This window comes from Xenia sp. Carnegie-2017, unplaced genomic scaffold, assembly GCF_021976095.1.
Source record: "Xenia sp. Carnegie-2017 unplaced genomic scaffold, XeniaSp_v1 HiC_scaffold_2, whole genome shotgun sequence".
In the NCBI taxonomy this organism is placed as follows: domain Eukaryota; kingdom Metazoa; phylum Cnidaria; class Anthozoa; order Malacalcyonacea; family Xeniidae; genus Xenia; species Xenia sp. Carnegie-2017.
Window position 1 is genome coordinate 2,800,665 of NW_025813482.1, and position 26,726 is coordinate 2,827,390.

Sequence of the window (26,726 nt, forward strand, 5' to 3'; positions counted from 1 at the left end):
AAGTTTTTTGTTTTATAAAAGCAGAAGTGAAGTTTTGCTCAATGGCCATTTCCAAACAAATGTCCCTGCCTTATCAAAGTTTTTGTTCCAAAACACAATCACAGAAGCTGATAATTTTAAGCATGGTATCTTGTGGATGGCTGCACCCAAAAAACGGACATCAAGAAAGACAAAATGGTTGCGACATCAGAGAAAGTCTATTAAGCAAAGAGAAGATATTGAGAAATGCTCTGTGTGTGGTAATGCAAAACTTGTAAACTATTTGTGTTCTTCTTGCTTTGAACGCATACAGCAAAACAAAGAAATCATATCACACAGTTGTGAGTAAAACTAATGGGAGAGATGCAATGAAATCCAACTACCAAATAAGTAAAATCTGTTCTTTGAACAAATTACTATGCACTATATTTGTCCATGAATCCACGAAGATTCAAACTTGCATTGGGAGTAAAAATAATTAAGTGTTTAAATTATGCCAACGGTTGAGATGAATATAACTTATGGAAAGCAAATTCAACAAAAGTTCTTAGTAACTTACCACATCTTAGTAACTACTGTTGTATGGTACTTTGTTGTTTTTTTATAGATCTGTTAATGATAGGTTACTAACTTGCTTTTTATGGTAAAGTGAAACAAAAGAGATGTTTGTAGTTACATAAATGCCAGTAGAAGCCAATGAAAAGTTATATAATAGAACTTTTTATTTGTAGTTCATCAAGATCACTTTATTTACTGCTGCACCTGAGTGAAAACCTGACTTCAGCTTTTGACAAGTAGCATTGTAAATTCTTTCATTTAGACAAATCATGTGCTTCATATTTCATTTAAGAAATAAAAGATGTTCACTATGTTTGCACAGGCTTGTGCAAACCAAGGATACCTTTGGGAGAACTCGAGAGCTGATCAGTGCAAGCCCGAGACCGAAGCTCAAGGGTTGCATATGCTCGAGAGTTCTCACAAACATCTTCAAGGTTTGCATAAGCCTGAAAAATATCTTTTATTTCTTTTATAAAATAACAATAATGCGAAAAAGATAAACATTTTGATTTTTCCTCTAAAATGTATTTATGATCGATTTGCAAATTCTCTTTGACTGATTGTTTAGATTGATTTGATTGGTTGATCTCAGATGTGTTTTTCACTGGCTAATGTAAACTCAGCTCTAGACCAATCAGCACACACATTTCATTGTGTCACATTTTATTTATCATATTATATAATAAAAACAATAAAATGCATGAGCTGATCGGTCTATAGTTGTGTTTGCATAAGTATGTGCAAACCAATTTGATCTCAACCAATTAAATCAATCAACCAATCAAAGATCTTTGCAAATCATTTATGGAATACATTTTACGGGAAAATTACAACATTTGTTTATATTTGTCTGTTTCGCATTATTTTTATTTTATCAAAGAAATAAAAGAGGTTTTTCACTGACCTGCTCTCAAGTTTCCCAAAGATCTCCTTTGGTGGAAGTTGGTTTGTTTCTACAGTAGCTTGTTGTTTAAATTGCTTGTATCTAAATATCACTTACTTAGTATCTAAATATTCATTGCATGGTATAAATACATAAAAAGTTTTGTGTATCATAGATACTAAGTATGAGGCAATATTGTGTTGCTAAAAAATTTGTTTAATTAACAAAATATATATGCATTATCATACACTTAAGATAAAATATCAACAAATTTACAATTGTAACATGTTTAATGAGATGATTACTTTATATTCTAATGAACATCTTGTTCCTATATGATTTTACATTCAATGAACAATAAATAACGATTATCATTTTGAGCTGCACTGGTAACTCTCCTAACCTATGAAAGACATAAAGCAAATTGGTGATTTATAAAATCAACTAGGTATCAAATGTTCAACTATCATCCTCCCACCACTGGCGGATATCATGTACGTTGAAATGAATTACTACCACACATTTTGCGATAAATATCAGTAACTGCCACCCCTCCTCAAGTGACTGCAGCTCTCTTGTTATCTTATCTTATCTTCCATAATGCTGCATACCTTAACCATTCAGGACTCCAAAGACTCCATTTGAAAATTTCTGTGAACAACACGCATCTGTGAAACTTACTAATTGTAGTTTTTGGATTATGAAATTTTATCTGAGTGTTCAGAAAGGCTGCATGAATGTATTATTCAGAAATGGTAATCTTTTAACATTAGATAATAGTTCATTTCATGGTTTGAAACAAGGTTTGAAATGGGTTTCCTAACAAGACAAGTTTATTTTGATGTCAAAACAACGGTTTACACTGACTACATTACTATTAGCATCAATATCTATCGAGTCTATAATAAAACTATGGATCCAACAGATTGTTTTCATAGCGATTCAATCAGCGGTTTGTTTTTTTTTATTAAGGAAGTATGTGCAAAATGCTTTATCTATTTGTTTACATAGTTGGAGTAAGTAAATAACTGAATATAAGCCATTTAACCTTTAAGGGTTGATAGCATGATTAGCATCGTTCGATTAACAGTAGAAATATAATTTCTGTAGAAGGTACACATTTTGTAAAATAGTAATACACGTAAGAAATTTCATATAAAACACATGTATGGTAAAGAATCAACTTCATTAAGAGCGATTGTAGTGCGAATTCATGCAAAAAAAAAACTTAACCGAGGATAAAGATTGTTTCTGAACACATAAGATTACCGGAAATGGCGAAATTGAACACGTGATACAAACCAATTTGAAAATTGAAACCACTTACAACTGTTTCGGTTGCAGATACTGTTTCTTTCGACATTAAAAGTGTGATTACAATTTCTTAACGCAGTCTTTAGCGATTCACTAGATTCATTTACCAGGATATTACACATTATATAGCAATGTATATTCTATTATCCTGTTTCTTTTTTGGCCTTATTCAAATTTCACTGGGAAGTACGAGCAATGAAGCCACACACTATCATAAGATACTAAAATCTTTAAACAATGCCACTGAATTTGACGTAGATGCATTGGACTTGCTTTTGGAAAAGTTGAATCTTAAACATTGCAAATCTGAACCCAACAGAGAACCATGTCCACAGAAAGTAAGTATTGAGTTGTATCATCATATTTTTATTGAAGAAATACATTACTTTTCATTGTTGTCTTTCATATTTGATCCTTTTTACTTTTAATTTGTTTCATCAGTGTGGCCCTCCTGAACATATATTCTCAACACATGGTTTCGGCAACAACCTCACTATCGCGGAGGTTGGTGAGTTGTCAACAACTTTACTCTACTTTTTACTGCCTGAAAAGAATGCTGGGTTGAACGTTTGTGAACACGGAGACGGCGCCCACGTATCAACGTATGATCGCCTTTTGAAAAACTACAAAACAACTGGGAATATATGCGTCCGCTTTTTAAACCGAATCTTACGAGATGTCAAAAAAAGATTCAATGATTCCAACGAAGAACAGGCTATACAAGTAAGACGCGTTTTTGTTTTCATGATAAATTGTCTCGTCTTCCTAGTTCCTTGTTGATTCGATTGCACCTGCCTGTATATTATTTTATGTTTTTGTACTTTTGTGACCGGCTGTGTCGTCTTGCGTGGGAATTGATTCGAAATCTATCGATAGGATTAGAAAATATTCAAATAATTTGTAAGTTTATTTTTGTTCTTCGCGAATTCAAAAGTTAAAAAGCGTTTTGCGCACAAATTCACAAAGTTTCGCCACAATGTTATGTTGCATCACATCACTGGACTTAAAATTTTGTAGTTTGAACACAAATTGTTTACGCATAATTTTATAGATTAAATTTGACGTGCGAATTTTGATGACATGCTAACAACAATCCATTCATATTTGTTCAGATTATCTTTCATTCCTTTCGATTTAGGGCTCGCATTAACTAGCAAGTTTAAGGTTTTGTTTGTAGTAAACTTTAGATGTAGAAATCATGTGATAAACCACACAGTTTCTTGAACTTTAGACAAACCTGGCTTGTGATGTAAAATCTCATGGTGTGTCATTGATTCAGACATTAACTGTAAGAAACCATGAGTGATTTGTTTGTCAAGTTGAATATTCTGAGAGAAATTTTTATGAAAGGTTTGACACACTCTCTGAGACCTTGATGTTTCTTAAAAAACTTTTCAAATTTTCTGTCAATGGCCCTTTTCCATGTAAATCATAGAATTAAATATTGACTGTGAATGACCTGATTTGCAAATTACTACTCTAATTTTTGCAATGGTTTTTGAGGAAAAGGTTTAACAAAAAGTTTCTGAGACCTTGATGTTTCTTGCAAACTTGTCAAATTTTCTGTGAATGGTCCTTTGCCTTGTGAGTGAGAGATTTATTGATTGGCAGTGAAAGACCTTGAATGACTTGATTTTCAGAGCTTGATTTTCAGAGTACTTCTCCAATTTCTAAAGCATTATTTTGAGAAAAAGATTTGATGCAAAGTTTCTGAGACTTTGATGTTTCTTGCAAACTTGTCAAATTTTCTGTGAATGGACCTTTGCCTGTGAGTCATAGATTTTGAAATTGGCTGTGAGAGACCTTGAATGAATTTGACACTTGAGACCACAGTGTTTCATGTTTGTGGATGTATATTGTCCAGGTTTTTAGAATCCTAAGAAGGACTGTCATTGTTGTTGTTGAATGACATTTCGACAACAAACGTCATTCAACACCAACAAAGACAGTCCTTCTCAGGACTCTACAAACCTAGACGATCTACATCCACAAACATATTATACTCCCTGGTTCAAACCATTTTCTTTACCATGGTGTTAAATAACAATTGTTGCAGGCTTGGCAAATTTTCTGTGAATGGTCTTTTGCCATTTAAAACTTATTCATTTTTTGTAAATGAGACTTTTTGAGGAAAACTTTCTGTGTTTTCATTATTTTCAAAGATCTTTATTCTAGATTGATTTAAAAGACGTTAATATAAACTTGAAGACAAAAATTGTAAAATTTTTGAACATTAGTTTTATATATTCTTTATAACTGCTTGAAATATCTGGGTAAATGATGTTCATATTATTACTCAATAGTCATGATAACATGCACACTTGATAACACACTCACTTGATAACATTGATTGTTTGTTTCTTTGATACTTTTCAGAAGCCATGTTTTTCTGCTGAAGGTATATTCAGAGAAATTGGTGTATCACCTAAGACCAGTGAAATTGACAGAACTCAATTTTCAAACATGAGCATGGTGATTATATCATATCTATCAAATGGACATTGTCTTGAGGTTAATAATGAAGAAGATCTTCCATGTAAATCATATTTTACCTCTGATATTCTCCAACATTTTGGTGGAGAAGCAAACAAAATATCATTTGAAGGATTCAAGGAAGTATTGGGAACTATTGGTGTTGGTAATGTAACTGACCATCATAGCAATGAGGGAAATAAGCATGACCATGGCCATGATCATGACCATGGCCATGACAAATTGCCAAGACGTGAAAAACGTGACCTCCCAAGTCGTGTCCCGTTTCAAATCAAACAAGTAAGTAAAGTAAAACTCAGCTCAGTTTTCAATAAAGTTGTCATTTGATTGCAACCCGTTATGCAATTAAATATATGAGTTATGTTGGCCTCCTTTTTTAATGCAACACATAATTTGCTTATATCCCAGTATTTCTTGATGACTTTTCCTAAATTACTGATTTGTGCATATGTAGTGCTACTCAGCAGATGATTTGGCAATAATTTTTGCAGTCAATAAAAGTGATGGTGTGGATAGTATGAAATTCATGGAGATGTGTCCAGCAATGATTCAGCAGCTTGAGTCTGGAATCTGTAAGCCTAAACCTGCGAAAATAGGTTCAACTCATGACTTTACTCATGGTAAGTTTTACTAACTGTTGTTTTATTGTTTTGATAGTCAATTAGCAAATGAAATATGGGGCTCAATTTTGAAGGATATAATTTCATTAAACTGATGTTGATATTATGATATATCAAAAGATCATTATTAGTATCTATATTTTTTGCTGCACATTTAAACAGCACAACAAACTAGAAGGATATTTTTTGGCTGCATTAATGACATGACCCATAAATTAAACACATTGTAAATGCGTTCAGACTTATGTACTGTGCTTGGAATCGAAAATTGGAAATTAACAAAAGTTGTTATGAGCACGATACTTAATAAATATTTTAGATAAACATCAACATTTTTCAATTTTATGTTTTTAATTACAAATATTTTTTGACTTAACTGTAAGTCATCTTAAGTGTGAATAGTTATGTTATTTGCAATGTGTGATATAAATATATAGAAATATGATACGGTGTGTTGATACTCTGTATAGATTAATTATTTACAAGACATTGAGGATTACTAGCAGGATGTGTTATAGTGGGGATAAAAAAAATTAGGAAGCTAAAGTTTGAAAATGGTGTTAAAATGTTGGACCTGTTTATTCAGGTCAGGTTTATGTTTGTGTGTGTATAGTGCTTCTTTAAGTTTGAGGGTGAATGAAGAGTTGGCAGTGTCTATGATAGTGAAACAGGATGTAGTGTATTTAGATTTGCATTACGAATTTTGTAGATGTTTATGAACGTGAAAGGTTTTGTCGGAGGAGGTTTGTTGTTCGATCCTTGTGGCTAAATGCCTGTTAATAATACTCAACGTCTTGTAAATAGTTAATTCATTCATTAGTATCAACACACTGTATAATATTGTACATTATATATATATCACACATTGTAAATAACATTATTATTCACACTGAGGATGACTTACAGGTAACTTGAAACATGTTTGTAATTAAAAATATAAAATTGAAAAATATTGTCGTTTACCTAAAATGTTTAAAAAATTGTTACTCTGTAAGACTTCAACTTTCTTAGGCCCAGTACTCTCACAATCAAATTTCGTAGTTCCTTAGAAAATGCTTAAAAATTCGTAAAATTTTCATTAAATTCCTTAAATTTGTAAAAATTACTACAAGTCGTGATCACATAGGCTCAAAAAGTGATTTTTCATGGTTTTTCCTCCTCTTTTGCTGTTTTCAAGTTTGTCAATGTTGTATTTGTAAAGAAACATTGAATATTATTAAGTGTATGTTAATTTAAAGTATAAAAACATCCTTAAAAATATCCTTAAAACCTTTAGAAAATCCTATTTTTAAGGATAATTCTTTAAAAGTAAGCGCACTGCTTAGGACTGTTTCATACGTCGCATTTTACATGCGCCGAATGCAATGCAGATTGGTTACAATTTTTGATTGTTTTCACATATATTCAGCCAATCTGCATTGCATAACTTGCGTTTGAGCATTCAAAAATATGACGAATGTTTAGTTAAGTGTCCCCAGTATAGGTTTTGAAAAATATTTGCCACTAACCCTAAAAACATTCGCATTTTTCATATGCTTAGAAATACCTTTCGATGTTAAAAAAAGAGCAAAAATATGGAAATTGTTTGTTAATAATGAGATGTACTTGTTGTTGTTTTTTGTGTTTTACCATTTACTTATTACATATTCACGGTATTATGAAAGTGTTTGTGTTTACGGTCGGTAATTTTGTGTTGAGGGCTGCCATCCCCGCACGCGAGATCGCGGTACAAACATTGTAAATTACTCAATTACTCAAATAGCTTATTAAATATTTACATAAATCGATTGAATAAAAAACTTAAACAGATTTCTAGGCCTCCTATTGTCAAACGGTTCACGATCATTACTGAATTTTACAACTTTTCAAATTTTCAAACAAATATTTACAAATTTTTCATGTTCCATTTCAAATTTCGACTAAATTTTAAACATTAAGCCATTAAATGGTGTTGCATTCAGATTGATTTAATCTAGTAGCTTGCACTTTTAATTTCTTACTAGTTACTAGTCCCTTAAAAGTCAATTTTCGCTCTTACTATTAATAACTTCCGGTGTCACAGAAGTTGGCAGAAAACTGGCTTATTTTTGTTGAAATTTTAACATAATTGAATTTAATCCATCTGGCAACCCTGCACATTTGGCTTCGATTATTTGCACGTATAAGCGGGGCAAAATCGACTCCCGGATGTTAAGCTACAGTGGAAGACTATGATTTTTTGACTTTTTTTGTACATATTATGCTTAAATTACTATAGTGAATACGATCACAATCTAATTGTTGAACAATGCTTTCCTTTTTTTCGTAATTGTGGTTGGTTTGAGCCACTCGTATTTGCATAACATGTTTGTGCATAGGCGGCCTAGTAAATCACTTAGCTAGCTAAGTTGTATAAACAAACGATAACTCGCCCCATTCCATCGTAACAGACCGTACGCCGCAAACTTTGTATTAATTGATTATATATATATAATAAATATTTACCAATGGTAGGCAACTATTATCGCAGTTACGAACACATATCTTTATATAAAGTAATAATACGTAAAAAACAAACATGAATTCACAATAATAATTATATCACTAAAAAATAGGAGAATTTTTCTACATGAATCCTCACTTAGCTTTGAAAAAGACAACGAAAATATGCGTGAACTTTTCAACTTGCTTGAAAAATTTTCTGTCTCCATGCTGGATGCCTTGAAGTGGTGCATACGCCATTATTTTCAAAAAGACGCTCAACTGCAATTAGCTAATTTAATTATTTAATTTTCTATATAGATTCGTCATCAATGGCACCTCTAGTTTCATTTATAATCTTTATGCTTGTGGTTAGGACTCAATAAAATGACTCAGTAAATGGTCATAACTCCTTCTGCATATGTGGAATGCTTTCTCTTAGATTGCACAATGTAACGTACGTGGTAGAAAGTGAGATTTCTCACGAATTTTAATTTAAGATTTCGCACCAATTTCACCGATTGATTTTTTTTAATTTTGATTTGACTGAAAACCATTTTTGAATTAGCTACATATATGTGACACTTGAATTACTGTGTATACATTCCTAGTGTTGTACAGCTGGTTGACTCAAGATGAAAGCTTGGTCTTTATTTCAATCTTAAGTCGAAGAAAAATTAAATTATAAACAACACAAAACCCATAACTGCTGCTTATTTCAATATAAATATATTTCAATATAAATATATTTGTGCCTGTGACCTGGCTGCGATTCATTTTTCTGATTGTTTGTGTAGTCACTATTCGTTGGACAGTTTTCATACCTTTTCATACCCACTTGCGCATAAGTTTGCACAATGAATATTTTGCTATGTTTCGGCTTGTTCCTTTGTAATTTTTAGAATTAGGACCAAGATTGATATCTGCCCCTTTCGAACTACTGTATTGCCATTTCTAACATTCGTTTGTATCATTACACCTCTAGATCAAATAGTGTGGCTGTATGGTTTTTTGTCAGTGTTTATTATCAGTTTGCTATCGCTTGCTGGCGTTGCCGTCATCCCTTCGATGGCTGGAAAGACGTACAAGAAAATCATCATTGTTTTAATTGGGTTAGCTATTGGAACTCTTACTGGAGATGCATTACTTCATCTTATACCACATGTAAGTTAATCGAGTTGTTAACTAAGTTTAGTGTTATATAGTTATTAGTTACGACAGCAACATATTTTATTAGTACGTAAATGTGTTGTTCTTTTACCAAGGCCATTTACTTGAATGAAGTATGTGGTGAATTTGAATGTTTTAACCTTTTCACACGTATCGATGCGGGGCAACAAACAACATATAGTTAGAAGCAGGTGCAACCCTCGACCTTCGGTCTCTGGCTTGCACTGATCTGCTCTCGAGTTCTCCCAAAGGTCTCCTCAGTTTGCATAAGACTGTTCAAACACAGTAAACATCTTTTATTTCTTAACTGAAACTCTCCAAATTTGACGTGACTGTCCCAAAAAAGTGAAAAAAGATTTGGTTTGTTTCTTTAAGTTGTCAGCAAAACTATGAAATTTTACCTGTTTAAATTTATTGTTGTAATTATTTGATCCACCAGAACGCTAATGACACGAAAAGTGGACATAACTTTACATTTACGGTACAAAAAATGCGGAAAATTTGCTTAACATCTTTGTTTGTACTATCTAATTTTGCAGGCAGGTGGTTTTCATGCTAGTGGTCACGGTGATCATGGATCAAAACATGACGAACATGGTTCAGAAGAAGAGCATGATAAGACGATAATATGGAGATTCTTGGTCGTTGCGTTTGGTGTCTATGGCTTTTTTTTGTTTGAGACATGCTCTCATTTGTTTTTACAATCTACTGGAGGAGATCACTCTCATTTAGAGGTTAAAAACCCTTTGCGTTTTGGAGAAAATAAACTAAAGCAACCAAAAAAAATTATTTCTCGATTGGTGATACATGTTTCACGCGGTAACTAAGCCCGGTACAAACGCTCTCAACATGTTGACTTAACATTTGCTCAGTTTTGTAGGCTCAAAATGTTCAGAGCGTTTGCACATCATTTTGAGGGGTTTTGAGTAGCATTTAGCGTTTTTAAGCTTTATTGCGAGAGGTTTGAACTTTCTGAAACTTTACACTCAGCAGCGCTTAATATTTTCTTATGGTTAGTCACTGATGTCTGCTTTAATACAGTTTAGTGCGTATGAACACACTCAACAATGTTAAGTCAACACATGCGCATTGTTCATGATCAATACTAGTGCCGCATTTCTTTTGTTGCCGAATTTACTAAATTGTATGTGTAAAGCTGTATAGACGCATTTGCTACGCATCGTGGAATATTTTATCCCACGATTTTATGTGTTATCATCTGAAGGCTCATGTTGAGAGCGTTAGCACGCGGGTATGCACACTGTTGATAAAAAAAACCTCTCCTGAATAAAATATTCCACTGAAATTGTACGCATCTTTACTTATTAAGTTATATTTTACATACTTTTAGCACACACGAAAGCACAGTCGATTTGAAAGAAACAGTTCTTGTCGAGATAGTAAACGCCATGAGTTGCGAGTGGCAACTTATCCTCAAGGGCCTACTGCTAGTAAAGATACCACAAAGGTTATTTTCAATAAGGTTTGTCTTGCTAATATCATGTTATTCACGAACAAATTTCCCAGATTTCCTATGCTTTAAAAAGACATTTTTTCATTGAGCTGGACATGAAAAGTTATTTAGACCAAACTATATGGTGTATCTATCTAAACCCTATGGGTGAAAATATAACACTGACGGATAATTGTTTTGTATTATTTTAAAACGCAGTAAACAAATAGCATGTTAAAGATGACTCACCCATATTTAGCATCTCTATCACAATGCATCACTGATGTCAAAAGTAAGCAAAGATTGCATAAAGCAAATCTACAGTTTAAAATTTCATGGGACTGTAGTTCTTTTTAAATTTGTTTGAGAATCAATAGCTCAATATAGCGTTGTTGAATTGTGTGTGCTTATGAAAAACCAAAAGCTATTGATAAGACTTTTTTGCTTTTGCAAAAGACCCTTGCCGTGCACACCCTATTCCCTGGGAAAATTTGCTTACACGCGAAGCTTGTTTATATACAAAAGAGTTGACGAGGAATATAGACGAAAGGTTGATGAAGCGTGAGAAGTGTTGTAAACGAATCATACTGAGCATTATTGAATCATGTGAATTATCAAAAGTAATGTCAAGAAGACACTAGGGTGTGGTTTGTGAAGAGCTTTCACTGCCGTATTAACAGTCTATTCCTTTAATCAGGCAAATGGCCAAGCTGAGGAACATTGCTCAAAAGACGATGAACGTCTGGAAGAGAATGTCTCTGATTTATCAAAACATTCAAATGAATCTACAAAGAAATCAATTAAGTCTTTTGGAAAGATGATTCTTATTGGAGATACATTACATAATATAACAGATGGCATTGCTATTGGAGCTGCCTTCACTCAAGATATTGCTGGAGGATTGAGTACTACTATAGCTGTGTTTTGTCATGAACTACCACATGAACTAGGTATTGTCAAGATTTTGATTATAATTTTTTAGAAAAAGGGCTGAGCTTTTTATCTTTTTATTTCATCCTTCTACATTTTTTGAGCAATATTCTTATATTCTAACTGCATTATTTTGCAAGTGTTTAATGAATAAGTATTTGCTAACTAACTTGTTTCATTCGTCTTTTTTGTCCCAATACCAGATTGACAAATGAGCTTAGAGTTGTTTTTATGTCGTTGACATTCTGCTTGGTTTTCAGGTGATTTTGCTGCGTTAGTTTCATCGGGAATGTCTGCAAAACAAGCAATATTTGCCAACTTTTTATCCGCTTGCTCAAGTTTTATTGGCCTTGTCATTGGTATTTTGATTGGTCAGAAAACCAGTGAGGGAAATCAGTGGATATTTGCTATAATGGGTGGGATGTTTTTATACATTGCTTTGGTCGACATGGTGAGTTATTCTAACGTATAGTTATCGTACGTTTTCCACCTCGTGCTTATTCTTAAACCCAGAAAATATCCTTATCTTTCCTCGAATGATCATCGAGATCCACTAAATTTACGAATATCAAAGCCAGCAAAGTGCTTTTAAAAGAGCCATTTAGTGCATAAAAAGAAATATTTATTTAAAAGTGTAACGTTTCGTCTTGACTCTCAAGACATCATTAGACAATATTGAATTACAAATATAGAGGGATATATATATATAATAGCTATTTACATAATATTAAATTACATGGTGGGATGAAAACGTGTTAGTAAATATTGGATAAGATGGTATGACGTGGGATAAGTAGAAACACGAAAGAAACAAAAAACAAACAAAACACAAACAATCATAAAGTATACAGACATGAGGACGGACGAAATTAGATTAATGCAACTGAAGGACAATGGAGTTTCCTTGGACGTTAAGAGATGGTTTCATTTTGTTGATTAAGAGGCTTTCGTGAATAAGAAGTTTTTGTGAGTTTGAGCATGAAGAAAGTATTTTAAAATCCTCGAAGGTGTGTCCTGTGAATTTAAGGTGTGATAGTATGGAAGAATGACAGGGATGTTTAGAAGGTTTACCAGTCAAAGGGGTGATGCTCAAATGCTCTAAAATTCGAGTGTGTAGGTGGCGGGTGGTTTGACCCACGTACGATGCGGAGCAGCATCGACACTTAAAAGAATAGACAACATTCGATTTCAGAGTTTTGGGCACTTTGTCCTTGAAAGGAAACAGGCTGGAGAGGCGTTTGGCGGATCGAAAGAAGAATCGTATTTCACAGTGTGGGAAAGCGGCACGACAAAGGCGATTGATTTGTGTGCGGAATTGGGATGAGTGTAGACCAGTAAATGGAAGGCCGAAGTACAGTATTTTCTTGCGTACGGTATGAACAGGTGGTTTGGGTTGAAAGACTTTGTCAAGAAACATTTTTACACAGTGATCAAATATGTGACAGGGAAATGAATTGGAAATAAATAATCTGCGTGCTTTTTCGATTTCATTATTGAAGTTTTCATAAGTGGAGCAAATATTAAAGAAGCGATGAACTAAACATAATATTAAACTGCGTTTATATGTTAGTGGAATGAAGCTGTGGAAATTAGTAAAAAGACCAGTGAACGTAGGTTTTCTGTATATGGACGTGAAGAACTTTCCATTAAAGCGATGAATAGTGATGTCAAGAAATGGAAGTTTTCCATTGTGTTCGATTTCACTCGTAAACTTTATATTGGGGTGTTTGTGGTTTAAATAGGTAAGAAAGGGTCGCACATGGTCAGCAGTACGAAAAAGGAGAAAACAGTCATCAACGTATCTTCTATAAAGCAAGGGCTTAAAGTGAGAGGGACAATTTTTGAGCCATATTTCTTCATGGAATGACAGGATTATGTTAGCGAACAAGGGTCCTAAGGGGCTGCCCATGGCAACGCCATCGACTTGGTGGTATAGATGACCGTTGAATAAAAGATGACAATTCTTAACTGCGAGATTTAAGAGATTAGTAAAGTTGGGGCGACTGAGGCTTTGAAAAGAATTATGGTGGGCGAACAAACGGTTGGTAATTATTTCAATGGTTTCATCAACGGGGATGTTAGAACATTAACGGAGATGGCCATTACAACATTATCAGTGTTGATGTTCAGGGATAAAATTTCCTGGGTGAAAGAAAAGGAATCTTTGATCATGAAAGAATTGGACGAGATTGGGGTGAAAATGGGTATGAAAAATTTAGCTATCTTATACGTGTAATGATTTATACATGACAGGATAGACCTTAGTGGTATGTCGGTTTTATGTGCTTTGGGTAGTCCATAGAGAATACCTATTCGTGAACCTGTTGGGTAGAGTTCGTCATATGTTCTTTGATCAATCGATTTAGATGCTTTCAAGTTTTTCAGGAGAGTCTTTACTTGGTTTTCACGTTGTATGGTCAATTTGACGAGGTCTTGATTTAAGCGCACGAACTTTGAGTTGTCGGATAAGATTTCATCCATTTTTTTGTTGTAGTCGTCTTTGTTTAAGATGACAACGCCGTTTCTTTATCGGGTTTCATTATGACGATGTTGCGGTCGTTTCGTAAATCATTCAACGTGTTGATGTCTTTCCTTGAATACAAAAAGTTTGGTGGATTATAACTGCGAAAACCGGATTGTGCGATGTCTTTTATCCGAGTCCTTATGAATTCCGGGTAGAATCCAGAGGGCTCATAAATGGGTTCTTGCTTAATCTGGGAGTATAACCTTTCAAAAGGCGTGAGAAAATGGCAGAAATTGAGTTTCGATGGTGGTAAGGCAAAGTTTAGACCTTTTGAAAGAATTTCTTTCTCCTTGTCTGTGATTAGTCGGTGTGAGAAATTAAAGACTACCGAATTAGGATCTATCATGTTTGAGTTCTTTCGTCAGCATTGAGGTGGAAAAGCTTTTTGTCATGTATACGTTGGTGATTGTTTAGTTTCTTTGAATTTTCGCGGTCGGAAGTGTTCTTTAGGTGAATGAAATCAATTTTGGAGCTGAGCGAAGCAAGGTTGGGATGTGCTGTTGTTAGCTGTGCGGATAGGGTTCGTATTCTAGCGTGTTTGGCGTTGATTTCGTCTTGTAATAATTTGTTCTGGCATTGGCGATAGGCGCTGCTGGAGTTCCGTAAACGACGATTGGCAACCTTGAACCACAGGAATCGTGGTATTACTGAGCTGTTCTTACAAGCTTTCAAAAAGGTCCAGTTTGGCTTTGCCAAGTTTCAACTCCAGACGTTGGAATTTTCGAAAAGCTTCAAGTGCTCCATTATCATAGCGTTTCTTCAGAATTGTGACCAGGGATATACCGGGCGGAAAGCGAAGTTTAAATATGAAAATCAAACGTTACACTTTTAAATAAATATTTCTTTTTAAGCACTAAATGGCTCTTTTAAAAGCACTTTGCTGGGCTTTGATATTTATATTTAAACTTTGCTTTCCGCCCGGTATATCCCTGGTCACAAACTTACTAATGATTTCAAGAAAAAGAATACGTTTTCATTTTATTGAAGTGGAAAACCATGGCATAAATGGTTTTGAGCACGAATTAAGTAACTAAATTGTGCTTAAACAAAAGTGAATAAATGATAGCTGATGATGAAACAATAACACAAAAAAAATCAGGAATATTGCAAAAAAAGGGTTAACTTTTCTTTTGTGAAATATTTTTTACATTAGCTTGCGTGAATATTGATGTAAATTTTGATATTTTCACTGTGAACTGAACGACTGTAAGAAAAATGGTCAAATCATTTATTGTTTAACAAATCGTAGCCATATACAAACCTGTTTACTACTTCACATTTTCATTCAAGTCGTTCCATTGTGTTGTTTTGTGTCAAATTTTGACACTTTTCTCGCTGATTTCGATTTATATGGATTTTCGTGTTTCTAGTTACCTGAGTTGATGCACAGCGAAGAACTTGGTGGTATGAGCAAACTCCGAATCTTTCTGTTGCAAAATACGGGGATTTTATGTGGATTTACTCTCATGTTTTTAATTGCATATTTTGAAGAAGATCTTGCCATATTTTGAAAATTGAAGGTTCCATAGAAATCTACAAAAATCGCACAATTTTTTTGAAATTTAGCAAGGAAAGGGGGGGGGTGATGTTTTTGGTGGGATGTATGCTAATTTTTGTTGTTTTGCACTAATTGATATGACAAAGCTTACAATGGATGTAACTTAATCCTAATAGATGACATAAGCTGATTTATTGTGTGGACTTGTTTTCTCATTATCTTCTCTATTTTTTAGCTTGTTAGGAAACGTGTTTCAAAAGCATATTACTAGATTTAGATGTAAGTCTTTAGAGGTGACCTAAGAGAGTTGGTGAAATTTCATAGGCTATTTAGTTGAATATTATAACCATTTTTATAAAATAGAAACAATAATACGCGTGCAGTGAACTCTCGAGCAGGTGCAACCCTAGACCTTCGGTCTCGATCTTGCACTGATCTGCTCTCGAGTTCTCCCAAAGGTCTCCATGGTTTGCATAAGTCCGTGTAAACCATGAGCAAACACAGTAAACATCTTTCATTCTTATGCCTAAAATGCTACGGAAAGTTGTACGCCAATAATAAAATTTTGTCAATTAACACACGGTGCACGTGCACTTTAGGCAAATTTCTGCCCATGCGTGTTTACACAATAGCTATTTATCTTTGTTCAACCACTCATGATTCCTTTCTTTTCTTATCGACCTCATGTTTTGGAGAAGTAATATTTGATACAACATGTGATTTACAATAAGCAATTGTTTTACGGACTGATGTGAAATTGGCGACCCAGGATTATCCCAACACAATAAGAAAAATCCCCGAGAGAGCTGAGGCATTATAAGTATTGTTTCTCAAGCAAAGTTCAGAAACAATATTTCGGTCTTCAAAATCTGCTGACTGGTGCGTAGACATATGAGTAGACTTATGCCGAATGATACAACCAAGCAATAACTATTTAAGTTTGAAATATTCGTACGAGTTTTGTTCGTTGATCATTCCTCGAGAAATTTTTCTCATTTTAAGGGCTAGAGGTCTCCAATAAGCTTTAAAATTGAAAATAATACAACCTTAAAATAAAGCAAAAGTAATTTAGGAGGAGTACATTGCTATTGAGAACACAGACTTTTGAAATCCTCATGACCGATTCACGAGTGCGACCAACATAAGCAAGTCTAAAGTTGTATGTTCTAACACGTTAAAACAAGTTTCCTGCATTCGAATATTTTTATCGTTTTACTGTGAATCTCAGTAAAAATAGAAATAAGTATTGCAACATTCTTTCGCAATGTGGACATGATAAAACAATACACCGTAAAACGATCATTGCTTTTTAGTGGAACTTATCCTTCATTCCTATATACTTGAAGAAATATGAAACAATAGCTGGCAGTATATGTATTATAGCTAACTCATAAATCAATGTCGTTTTGACAGGGCTAAACACATCGAGTTGAACAGAAGTGGCTAATATCAGACACCAACTGTTGTTTTGAATGAATGGTTTTCCTGATGAGAGGAGTTAATTATGAATTTCGAAACAATAGCAACACATGTTGATGCAAATGGCTGGCTGATTCCCTTATGATGGCTTTGGGATGAATAATGAATGCTTTTTGTAGTGATAACGCCCTTATAACGTATCACAAATCCTTACAATCATGAACATCAGATATCATTAAACTGAATAGCGTGTTTATATTTGCTATGCGAATATTAGGCAGTTATATTATTTGAAAATTATAGGAGTAATCGTAGAATGAAGTTTATACTTTGTTGTAGCTAGGATAAGATCAAAATACGACAAAAGCACGAGAGAAAAACTAAGACACAGCAAAAGTAGTACAAAATGCCCGAGTAATCAAATTCAAAACGTGCCGATATTTGCCGAGTCATTATATTCATATTCTTTCATACTTCTTTGCTTGCCATGTACACTCTCTGGGAAAGAATGTAATCTCAAGCAAAGCACACGGCAGCTAAACTTTATTTTACATTGACTGCGTTTTGTTGGTGATTGATTGCTCACTTTCAATACTTGCTTGAATCATATATATTTAAGTATACATTCACAGATTTTCTAGTTTCATGACTAAATAGGAAGATTAGCAGATAAAGCATATATTGTGTACCAACTACAAAAGGGGGCCAGAGGAGTTGAAACGCGAGTGTCAACAGTTTCACCCTACATGTGTTTCGTAAGCTAAAACAAATCTTAAATATTGGGAAAGGGTTTAACCTGTAATCAGCTGCCTTGCTCGCTCGCTGAAGGCTTGCTCGGTGTAATAGCACGTGTACACCTCAAAAATGTCCTATAATTAAACATGTAGAAAATGCTCGAGAAGAGGCAGGCAACTAATAAAAAAAAACTTTCTCAAATACGATTTAATAAATGTTGGGCTTTCCATTTACAACACTCATAAATCTTAAGAATACAATTGACGACCTCACCGGAATTTGCGAAACTTAACACGTGACAAGGAACTTTTTTAAAATCTGCAAGTCTCGAGGAATTAGGTTTAGTTACCGCTTTTATTGTTCGAATTACCTGTTCACATATCAGACTCGTTTTCAGCGAGTGGATAGATTCGTTTACTTGGATATTAAATAGCAATGTTTATTCCATTATACTGTATCTTATGTGGCCTTGTTCAAATTTCTTTGGGAAGCACAAGCAATGAAGCTAAACACTATCATAAGATTTTGAAATCTTTAAACAATGCCACCGAATTTAATGTTAAAGCCTTGGACGTGCTTCTAGAGAAGTTGAATCTTGAACATTGTAAATATGAACCCACTAGAGAAGAATCATGTCCAGAGAAAGTAAGTATTCAATTGTATTATATTTTTATTGAAGAAATACGACACTTTTAATTGTTGTCTTTCATATTTAATCCGTTTTACTTTTTATTTGTTTCATCAGTGTGGCCCTCCTGAGCATATATTCCTGACACATGGATTCGGCAACAACCTTACTACAACTGAATTCGGTAAATTGTCAACAACCCTACTCTACTATTTGCTGCCTGAAAAGAATTCTGGGTCAAACTCGGACACTTGTAAACGCGGACACGGAGATGGCGCCCACGTATCAACGTATGATCGACTTTTGAAAAAGTACAAGACGAGTGGGAATATATGCGTCCGTTTTTTAAACCGAATTTTACAAGATGTCAAAGAAAAGTTCAGCAAAAGCCAGGCTTTGCAAGTATGTAATGTTTTTCGCTTTTATATTAACTTGTAATCTTTCTTGTTGTTTCGTTTGCATATTGCTCAACTGCCTGCCCAATGTATTACTCTGTATTTTTTAATTTTGTGAATCGACAGCTGTCGTGTCGAGAATTTGAAATTAGTGAAAATATTCTTTTACCTTCAATAATTGAAAAGTTCTTTATTTTTTCGTAAATTAGTTAAGATACAAAAATCTAGAAGTTATGTAATAAAGTTACTTTAATACGTATTATATCACCAGTGGGTGTATCAGTGGCGTAGCTAGATAAAAACAACTGGTCGTGCTATAGCGAGAACAAACACGAAGTTCTAGTACCGTTGCTGGCAACATAAGTTGTCTGTGCCACCAGTTATGTACGCTTCATTGTGCGACTTTGATATTTCGTGCTTTTTGGCAATCGCCCAGTAAATGTGCATGTTGCATAATCAATTTGAGTCAATGTAGTGGACTTTGAACGAAACAGTAAATAAAGTCAACAAAATAACCGCTGTTTCTCCGCACTAGCGCACAGTCAATCTTTCCTTTCGCATCAAGATTGTCGGAACCCCTTATCTCTCGTTTCAGTGTAAGCGTAAGGGTTGGTCGTGGCATACAAACAAAATATTTTAGCGTGGCGTGACTGACAATCCTTCGTAAAAGCTCAGAAACGATATTTCTGACTCTTTGAGCTTCAGACGCGACGTTTGACCGTCCTTGATTGATTTCCATGTTCACACACAAAAATAAATCCAATAACACAGTAAAGTGATGAATAATTCGACAATATTTGAAATATTCGTGCGAATAAAGTTGGGCACGATCAAAGGAAATTATTCGGCGAATGAGCATGCGTACGACTCACTGCAGCCTTTAGGTGCCACAGCATCAGCATTGATGCCAATAACGGCGAATGCCGTTCCATGTGCTTTTAGGCAATGATTATGGCAGATGTCGGGCAGAAACATAATATAGTTTAAGTAGTATGAAGTACATGTTTCAAAATGCAAATGAAGCATTAGAAATAGATTTGTTTTCGCTAATATCTGTTAACATTAAAAACAATTGGTTAAAAAAACCTTAGTTTGAAAAATGTTTGGTCGTGCTCAGTACGACCAGCATGACCTCGCGCATTAATCTGTTTGTAGTTGCTCAACTTACATTAAATTATAGCCTGACAAACACTGTAGAAATACTGAAGGGGTTTTTTGTTGCTCAACTTTCAATGATGTTGTAATCATAAGATAAATTTCACAGTCTCGTGAACTTTAACCAAACCAGACCTGTTGTGTGTCATTCATTCTGACATTTAACTGTCAAAGACCTTGAGTGACTTGATTGGCAAAATAGAATACTGCTTTAATTTCAAAGAAATTTTTTGAGATAAAGATTTGACATCAAGTTTCTAAAATCTTGATGTTAGTAGCAGGCTTGACAAATATTCTGCGAATTGCACTTTGCCATCTATAAATCCTATTCATTTTTTGTAAATGAAACTTTTTGAGCAAAACTTACTGTGTGCATTTTTTAAGACCCTTATTCTAGTTTAATTAATATGACATTTGTATAAACTTGAAGACGTGATTTCTAAATTTGAAACAATACTTTTATTCTTTTTTTAGAATTGCTTGAATATATGATCTATACTGTTTTGTTGTTAGTGCACATTATTAAGACTATTTATAGTAGATTTCTTTGATACTTTTCAGAAGCCATGTTTTTCTGCTGAAAGTATTTTCAGAGAAATTGGTTTATCACCTAAGACCAATGAAATTAGCAGAAGTCAATTTTCAAACATGAGCATTGTGATTATATCATATCTATCGGATGGACATTGTCTTGAGGTTAATAACGAAGAAGATCTTCCATGTAAATCATATTTTACCTCTGATATTTTCCAACATTTTGGTGGAGGAGCAAATAAGATGTCATTTGAAGGATTTAAGGAAATATTGGAGACTATTGGTCTTGGTAGTGAAGCTGAACATCACAGCAATGATGAGAAAAATGAGCACTACCATGACCATGGCCATAGCCATGAGGAAACACGCATCCTTAGAAAACGGGATAATTTGAATCATATGCCAATAAAAACTGAACAGGTAAACAAAGTAAGGTTTGCAAGGCAGGTTTGTGAATAAAAAGTTTGTTTTGTTGTGTGATTTCAACTTGTGGTATGGTACGTAAATCTTTTGGTTGCTTTGTCGTTCTGTCGTTTATTGCATCTCAAAATTACACATAAAATTTGCTTACATCCCAGTATTTCTTAATGACTTTACCTAACTTACCGATTTTTGCATATGTAGTGCTACTCAGCAGATGATTTGGCAACAATTTTTGCAGTCAATAAAAGTGATGGTGTGGATAGAATTAAATTCATGGAGATATGTCCAGCAATGATTCAACAGCTTGAGTCTGGAATCTGTAAGCTTAAAGCTGAGAAAATAGGTTCAGCTCGTGACTCTACTCATGGTAAGTTATGTAATCTATTGTTTTGATAATCACATAGAAAATGAAATATGGGGCTCAGTTTTGAAGTATATAATTTAGTTAAACTGATGTAGATATATCAAAAGATCTTTATTAGTATCTATATTTTTACTTTTTTTTTGTTCCACATAAATTATATTATTTGAATATTTCCAGTAGTTTTGTATTTTTTTTTCATAGATTATTCATGTATTTTTACCGTTAAAAATGCTCATTGTGAAAGGTCCCAAAAATTTTATTGTAACTTAGTCTTTTGTCTATAGGCCTTTCCTCCTAAATTCAAGGTTTCCACTTTCGTAAAATTTTCCTTTTTCTAAGTGAGTTTTGACTAAAAATCTGGGTTTGAAACAAAAAAAAGGAAATCTAACGAAATTTTCACAAATATAAAGAAATCTAAAAAAACATTGAAAAATGTTTAGAAGATTTCATTATGATACTGTACTTGTATTCATTACTCAAATCCTCTCAAATCGGCTTGCAAAAGTGCAAAATAATATAAATTAATCAACCTGTCAATCTTGGTCAGTCCAAACGGTTGAATTGAAATCATTTCAATGATTTTTCCATTTCACTTTTTTCATAAAGTAGTTAATATTTGCAAATATGTTATAATTGAAAAACAACAAGTAACATGTTGTTCAACTTTTGTGACGACTGACAATGCTGGCAAGCATAAAATATATGTTATCGCATGTTTCTAAGTGGCACCGAGAGGATAATTCATAATTATGAATTGTAAAATAAACACAATGAAATGCGTACGCTGATTGGTCTAGAGGAGTATTTGCAATTTGCATTAGCCTGTGCAAAACACATCTAAGCTCAACCAATGAAATCAATTATATCAATCAATCAGTCAATGAGAATTTTCAAATCGATCATGAATACATTTTAGAGGAAAAAATCAAATGTTTACTTTAAATTTGTCAGTCTCACATTATTCTTATTTTATAAAAGAAATAAAAGATGTTTTTCGTGTTTGCACTGACTTATGCAAATCTCGGAGACGTTTGGGAGAACTTTCAAGCATGTGCAACCATTGAGTTGTATAATAACTTAGCCCCTCCAGTTATTATAGAAATAAATGATTCCACCCCTCGACCTTCGGTCTTGGGCTTGCACTTATGTGCACTCGAGTTCTCCCAAAGGTCTCCTCAGTTTGCATAAGCCTATGCATACACAATAAACATCTTTTATTTCTTAAATATTAACATAACTAGGTAGGATTTGTTGATAAAATATATTTAAAGAATTTAAGGAATATGTATTCTAACATTTAAGGAACTTGCGTCAGATAGCACATCACGTATGAACTTTGTTTTTATTGCCGATTGGTATTCACGATGAATTCAAAATATGTGTTAAATTCCTAACATTTTAGTGGTTTATTTTTGTGAGCTTTTTTGTACTCTTTACACATCGCTTCCGACAACTTTGAAAAATTTTTCCCATTCGACCAATTAATATTGTTTGCGAATGTATAAAAGGATATATTGTAGTGGGAATGAAAAACATTTTACTCGTTCGTATATTGTGCGTAGAAAGATTGACTAGTTTTTTCGAGTGCAGCTAATTCAAGATGAAAGCCCGCCCAAATTGCTATAACAGCTTGCATTTATAATTTGTTATTTCCTACCCAATTGCTAACGACTTTTGAATATAATGAATCGGTTTTGAACTTTCTTAGAACTGAGACCTGGGTTGATATATGCCCCTCTTGAATTATTGTAATTCCATTTTTAACGTTCATTCCTGTCATCCCTCTTTAGATGAAATGGTCTGGCTGTATGGTTTTTTGTCAGTGTTTGTTATCAGTTTGCTATCGCTTGCTGGCGTTGCCGTCATCCCTTCAATGGCTGGACAGATGTACAAGAAGATTATCATTGTTCTAATTGGGTTAGCTATTGGAACTCTTGCTGGAGATGCATTACTTCATCTTATACCACATGTAAGTTTATGGAGATGTTCGAATCATTTTGAAAAATTCATGTAAAGATAGTTTAACACTTTTTTAGAAGCCATTATTAGAGAATTGTGTGATAAAAATTCATATCTTAATCCCGCATGCTTTGTTATCATGATGCTCTTGGCAATGATAGTGTGTTTTTTTACCTGTAATTTCCATAATGAATAACAGTAATGGAAAAGTGGAAGTATGGATATTCAAAAACCATTATGGATTTTATAAAGCACAAGTGATTAATAAAACTATAAAATTAAAACTGTGCAAAATTAGGATCTAAATTATTTGTCATACTAATAACTCGCTACGTTGCAGAAATGACAAATCAAAATAACTTTTTCATTCTACTGCAGAACAATATTCGAAATTTGCATAAAATATTTGTCTTTACTATCATATTGTGCAGGCAACTGGTTTTCATGACGGTGACCATGGTGATCATGGATCGAAACATGACAAACATGGTTCAGAAGAAGGGCATCATAAGACGATAATATGGAGATTCTTGGTCGTTGCGTTTGGCGTTTATGGCTTTTTCGTGTTCGAGACATTGTCTTGTTTGTTTTTACAATCTACTGGACAAAAATACTCTCATTTAGAGGTTTTAAATACAGTTTGTTTTTGAATAAAATAAACTAAAAAGCAACGAATTAAGAAACGTCCATTTCTAAAAAAATTCATACATTTTTAACACTTCCTCGCTTATTATTTCAAACTTTTTTCAATTTGCAGCTGTTTTTTCTTTTCAAACCCATAGTTGAAATTTCTTTTCACAAAAATATCTAAACAGTACGTACCCCACGAACAATGCACTGAGAATGGCATAAGTTTGTCGAGATATGCCACAATCATGATCATTGCCCTTTATTTGATATGTTTCAATTGTATTTTACATACTTTTAGCACTCACAAAAGGACAGTCAATTTAAAAGGCATAATACTTGTCGAGATAGTAAACGTCTTGAATTGCTACTGGCAACCTCTCCCTATCCTCTAAGTCCAACAGATAGTAAAGATGAAACAAAGGTTAATTTTAATCAGGTATGTCTTGATAATATCATAAATCTTGTGCAGATTTCTTTGCTTCAAATACATGAGCTACACATTATTTGGACCGAAGATTGTATTTTCTTTCGAAGCCCGCAAACAGAGTTATTTTAGATCAGTAAAAGGAAAAGAGCTTCAGGGAAGTTTGAAATAAACATTTGTAAAAACAATTCTCAGAGAAAATGTGCTTGTACGTGAAGTTTAGTAATCAAGTACTCGTCTCTGTCCATGATTAACTCTATGCCCTTGCAACCTATTGTATATATAAATATTGCGTTAAAAGTAAAATAAATTAATCATACTGAGCATTATTGAGCACACGAAAATTTTCGAAAAATCCCAGACGTGTGGGCGTGGCGGACTCATTGCTTTTATTGCCACACTGACAACCTATTCCTTTCATCAGGCAAAGGGAAAAGCTGAGGAACATCGCTCAAAAGATGATGAACGTGAGGAAGAAAATATCGCCGCTTTGGTGAAACATTCATTTGAATCTACAAAGAAATCAATTAAGTCTTTTGGAAAGATGATTCTTATTGGAGATACATTACATAATATAACAGATGGCATTGCTATTGGAGCTGCCTTCACTCAAGATATTGCTGGAGGATTGAGTACTAGTATAGCTGTGTTTTGTCATGAGCTACCACATGAACTAGGTATTGTCAAGATGTTGACTGTCATATAGATGATTTATTTAGTTAGGAATTTACTATTATTTTTGGGATTTCATGCGTAGAATTTCTTATTCATTATTTCTGCAAATTAAGAAGAAAGGATGGAGGGCTTAGTCAACTTATTCATTTAATTTGTGTTCATTTCTCCCAATGCCAAAGAGAGAAATAAACTTTGTGCTGTTTTATGTCGCTGACATTCTGTCCTAATTTTCAGGTGATTTTGCTGCGTTGTTATCATCAGGAATGTCTGCAAAACAAGCCCTATTGGCCAACTTTTTATCCGCTTGCTCAAGTTTTATTGGCCTTATCATTGGTATTTTGATTGGTCAGAAAACCAGTGAGGGAAATCAGTGGATATTTGCTATAATGGGCGGGATGTTTTTATATATTGCATTGGTCGACATGGTGAGTTCTTCTTAGTTATGGTTATGTCTTAAGTACGTTTTGCATCTCGCACAAATCAGCAATATTACCAACAAAAATAAGTTTACGTTTTTTTATGAAATTTGTTTAATATTGGCTTATTTAGCTTGCGTGAATATTGATGTAAATGTCCGTATTTTCATTGTCAACATGACGAAAATGAATGGTAAATCATACATCTGTAGCAAGTGGGTCTTCATTTTTAAAAAAATTCTTTAAAAGACTTGTGTAGTATCTCTTCATATAGTTTTGTTTACTGTGCATAAAATGTAATTTAAGTGGTCGCCAATTACTTGTTTTGTGTCAAATTTCATGTTATAGTAATATATTTTGTCAGTTCTTTTGTTTCGTTGAATTTGATTTTTGTGGCGATTTTTGTTTTTCTAGTTGCCGGAGTTGATGCACAGCAAAGAACTCGGTGGTACGAGCAAGCTGCAAGTCTTTATGTTGCAAAATACGGGGATTTTATGTGGATTTACCCTCATGTTTTTCATTGCATATTTTGAAGAAGATCTTGTCATATCTTGAATGTGAAAGGTTTTCATTGATATCAATGAAGATAGTATAATTCTCACAGCGGACTAGGGAGAAGGGTATTTGATGGTGTGACTAGTTTGGTTGAAACGTGTTCTTTTTTGAGTTTACATATTATTAATGAAACGCAGATTATGTTTTTAACGAAAGATGTAATTTAATCATAATACATGACATAATAATCTGATTGATTTTGTGGACTTTTTTTGCTCATTTCAATAAGTTCAGGTTGCTGCTGGGGAATGTGAAGTGCTACAGTTTTTCTTTTCTAGTCTTTCAATTGCTCGTTATAGAAATTGCCATGTATCTTCTTTGTTGTAAGTACTGAAACGGCAAGTTGTTTTTGTTTCACAATGCCATTGTATAGTAATTTAATTATAAAACAAGAGTCACCATGTTTTTACATGTCAAGCCTCACAAGCCAGCGAGATTCATTCCAAAATAGAATCTTCCCTCTTTTACAAGCTTACCTTTAATACACACCGCAACAAGATTGTTTTTAGATAATAAACGCTCTCGGCGAATT

At 33.8% G+C, this 26,726-nt stretch overlaps 2 protein-coding genes and 2 long non-coding RNA genes across 4 annotated transcripts; 3 read left to right on the forward strand and 1 right to left on the reverse strand.

Annotated features, from left to right (window-relative positions):
* Nucleotides 1–1,615: 1,615 nt before the first annotated feature.
* On the reverse strand, nucleotides 1,616–3,259 carry LOC124439752. The gene is made up of 2 exons (XR_006946443.1): nucleotides 3,121–3,259; nucleotides 1,616–2,096 (listed from the first exon to the last, which is right to left on the reverse strand). It is a non-coding gene; the product is annotated as an uncharacterized LOC124439752 (long non-coding RNA).
* On the forward strand, nucleotides 2,749–16,072 carry LOC124439750 (metal cation symporter ZIP14-like). The gene is made up of 10 exons (XM_046990016.1): nucleotides 2,749–3,072; nucleotides 3,176–3,457; nucleotides 5,111–5,506; nucleotides 5,682–5,847; nucleotides 9,293–9,471; nucleotides 10,017–10,211; nucleotides 10,829–10,960; nucleotides 11,628–11,880; nucleotides 12,121–12,311; nucleotides 15,755–16,072. Exons 1-10 carry the CDS (start codon nucleotides 2,866–2,868, stop codon nucleotides 15,893–15,895), a joined length of 2,142 nt encoding a protein of 713 aa, XP_046845972.1. The 5' UTR covers nucleotides 2,749–2,865; the 3' UTR covers nucleotides 15,896–16,072.
* A 469-nt stretch (nucleotides 16,073–16,541) lies between these two features.
* Nucleotides 16,542–17,685, forward strand: LOC124439754. Its single transcript, XR_006946445.1, has 2 exons — nucleotides 16,542–16,761; nucleotides 17,296–17,685. It is a non-coding gene; the product is annotated as an uncharacterized LOC124439754 (long non-coding RNA).
* A 543-nt stretch (nucleotides 17,686–18,228) lies between these two features.
* LOC124439749 (zinc transporter ZIP4-like) lies at nucleotides 18,229–26,387 on the forward strand. The gene is made up of 10 exons (XM_046990015.1): nucleotides 18,229–18,681; nucleotides 18,782–19,066; nucleotides 20,776–21,168; nucleotides 21,373–21,538; nucleotides 23,326–23,504; nucleotides 23,926–24,120; nucleotides 24,423–24,560; nucleotides 24,973–25,225; nucleotides 25,458–25,648; nucleotides 26,054–26,387. The coding sequence occupies exons 1-10, from the start codon at nucleotides 18,472–18,474 to the stop codon at nucleotides 26,192–26,194; spliced, it is 2,151 nt and encodes a 716-aa protein (XP_046845971.1). The 5' UTR covers nucleotides 18,229–18,471; the 3' UTR covers nucleotides 26,195–26,387.
* The last annotated feature ends 339 nt before the right edge of the window (nucleotides 26,388–26,726 follow it).

What these genes read in the sequence shown, in the direction of transcription:
- LOC124439750 (XM_046990016.1), top strand. Translation starts at nt 2,866, where the DNA reads ATGTATATTCTATTATCCTGTTTCTTTTTTGGCCTTATTCAAATTTCA. An exon ending in GAGAACCATGTCCACAGAAA is followed by an intron (nt 3,073 to 3,175) that starts GTAAGTATTGAG and finishes TTGTTTCATCAG; the next exon opens with TGTGGCCCTCCTGAACATAT. An exon ending in GAGATCACTCTCATTTAGAG is followed by an intron (nt 10,212 to 10,828) that starts GTTAAAAACCCT and finishes ACATACTTTTAG; the next exon opens with CACACACGAAAGCACAGTCG.
- LOC124439749 (XM_046990015.1), top strand. Translation starts at nt 18,472, where the DNA reads ATGTTTATTCCATTATACTGTATCTTATGTGGCCTTGTTCAAATTTCT. An exon ending in CAAAGGTTAATTTTAATCAG is followed by an intron (nt 24,561 to 24,972) that starts GTATGTCTTGAT and finishes TCCTTTCATCAG; the next exon opens with GCAAAGGGAAAAGCTGAGGA. An exon ending in TGAGCTACCACATGAACTAG is followed by an intron (nt 25,226 to 25,457) that starts GTATTGTCAAGA and finishes CCTAATTTTCAG; the next exon opens with GTGATTTTGCTGCGTTGTTA.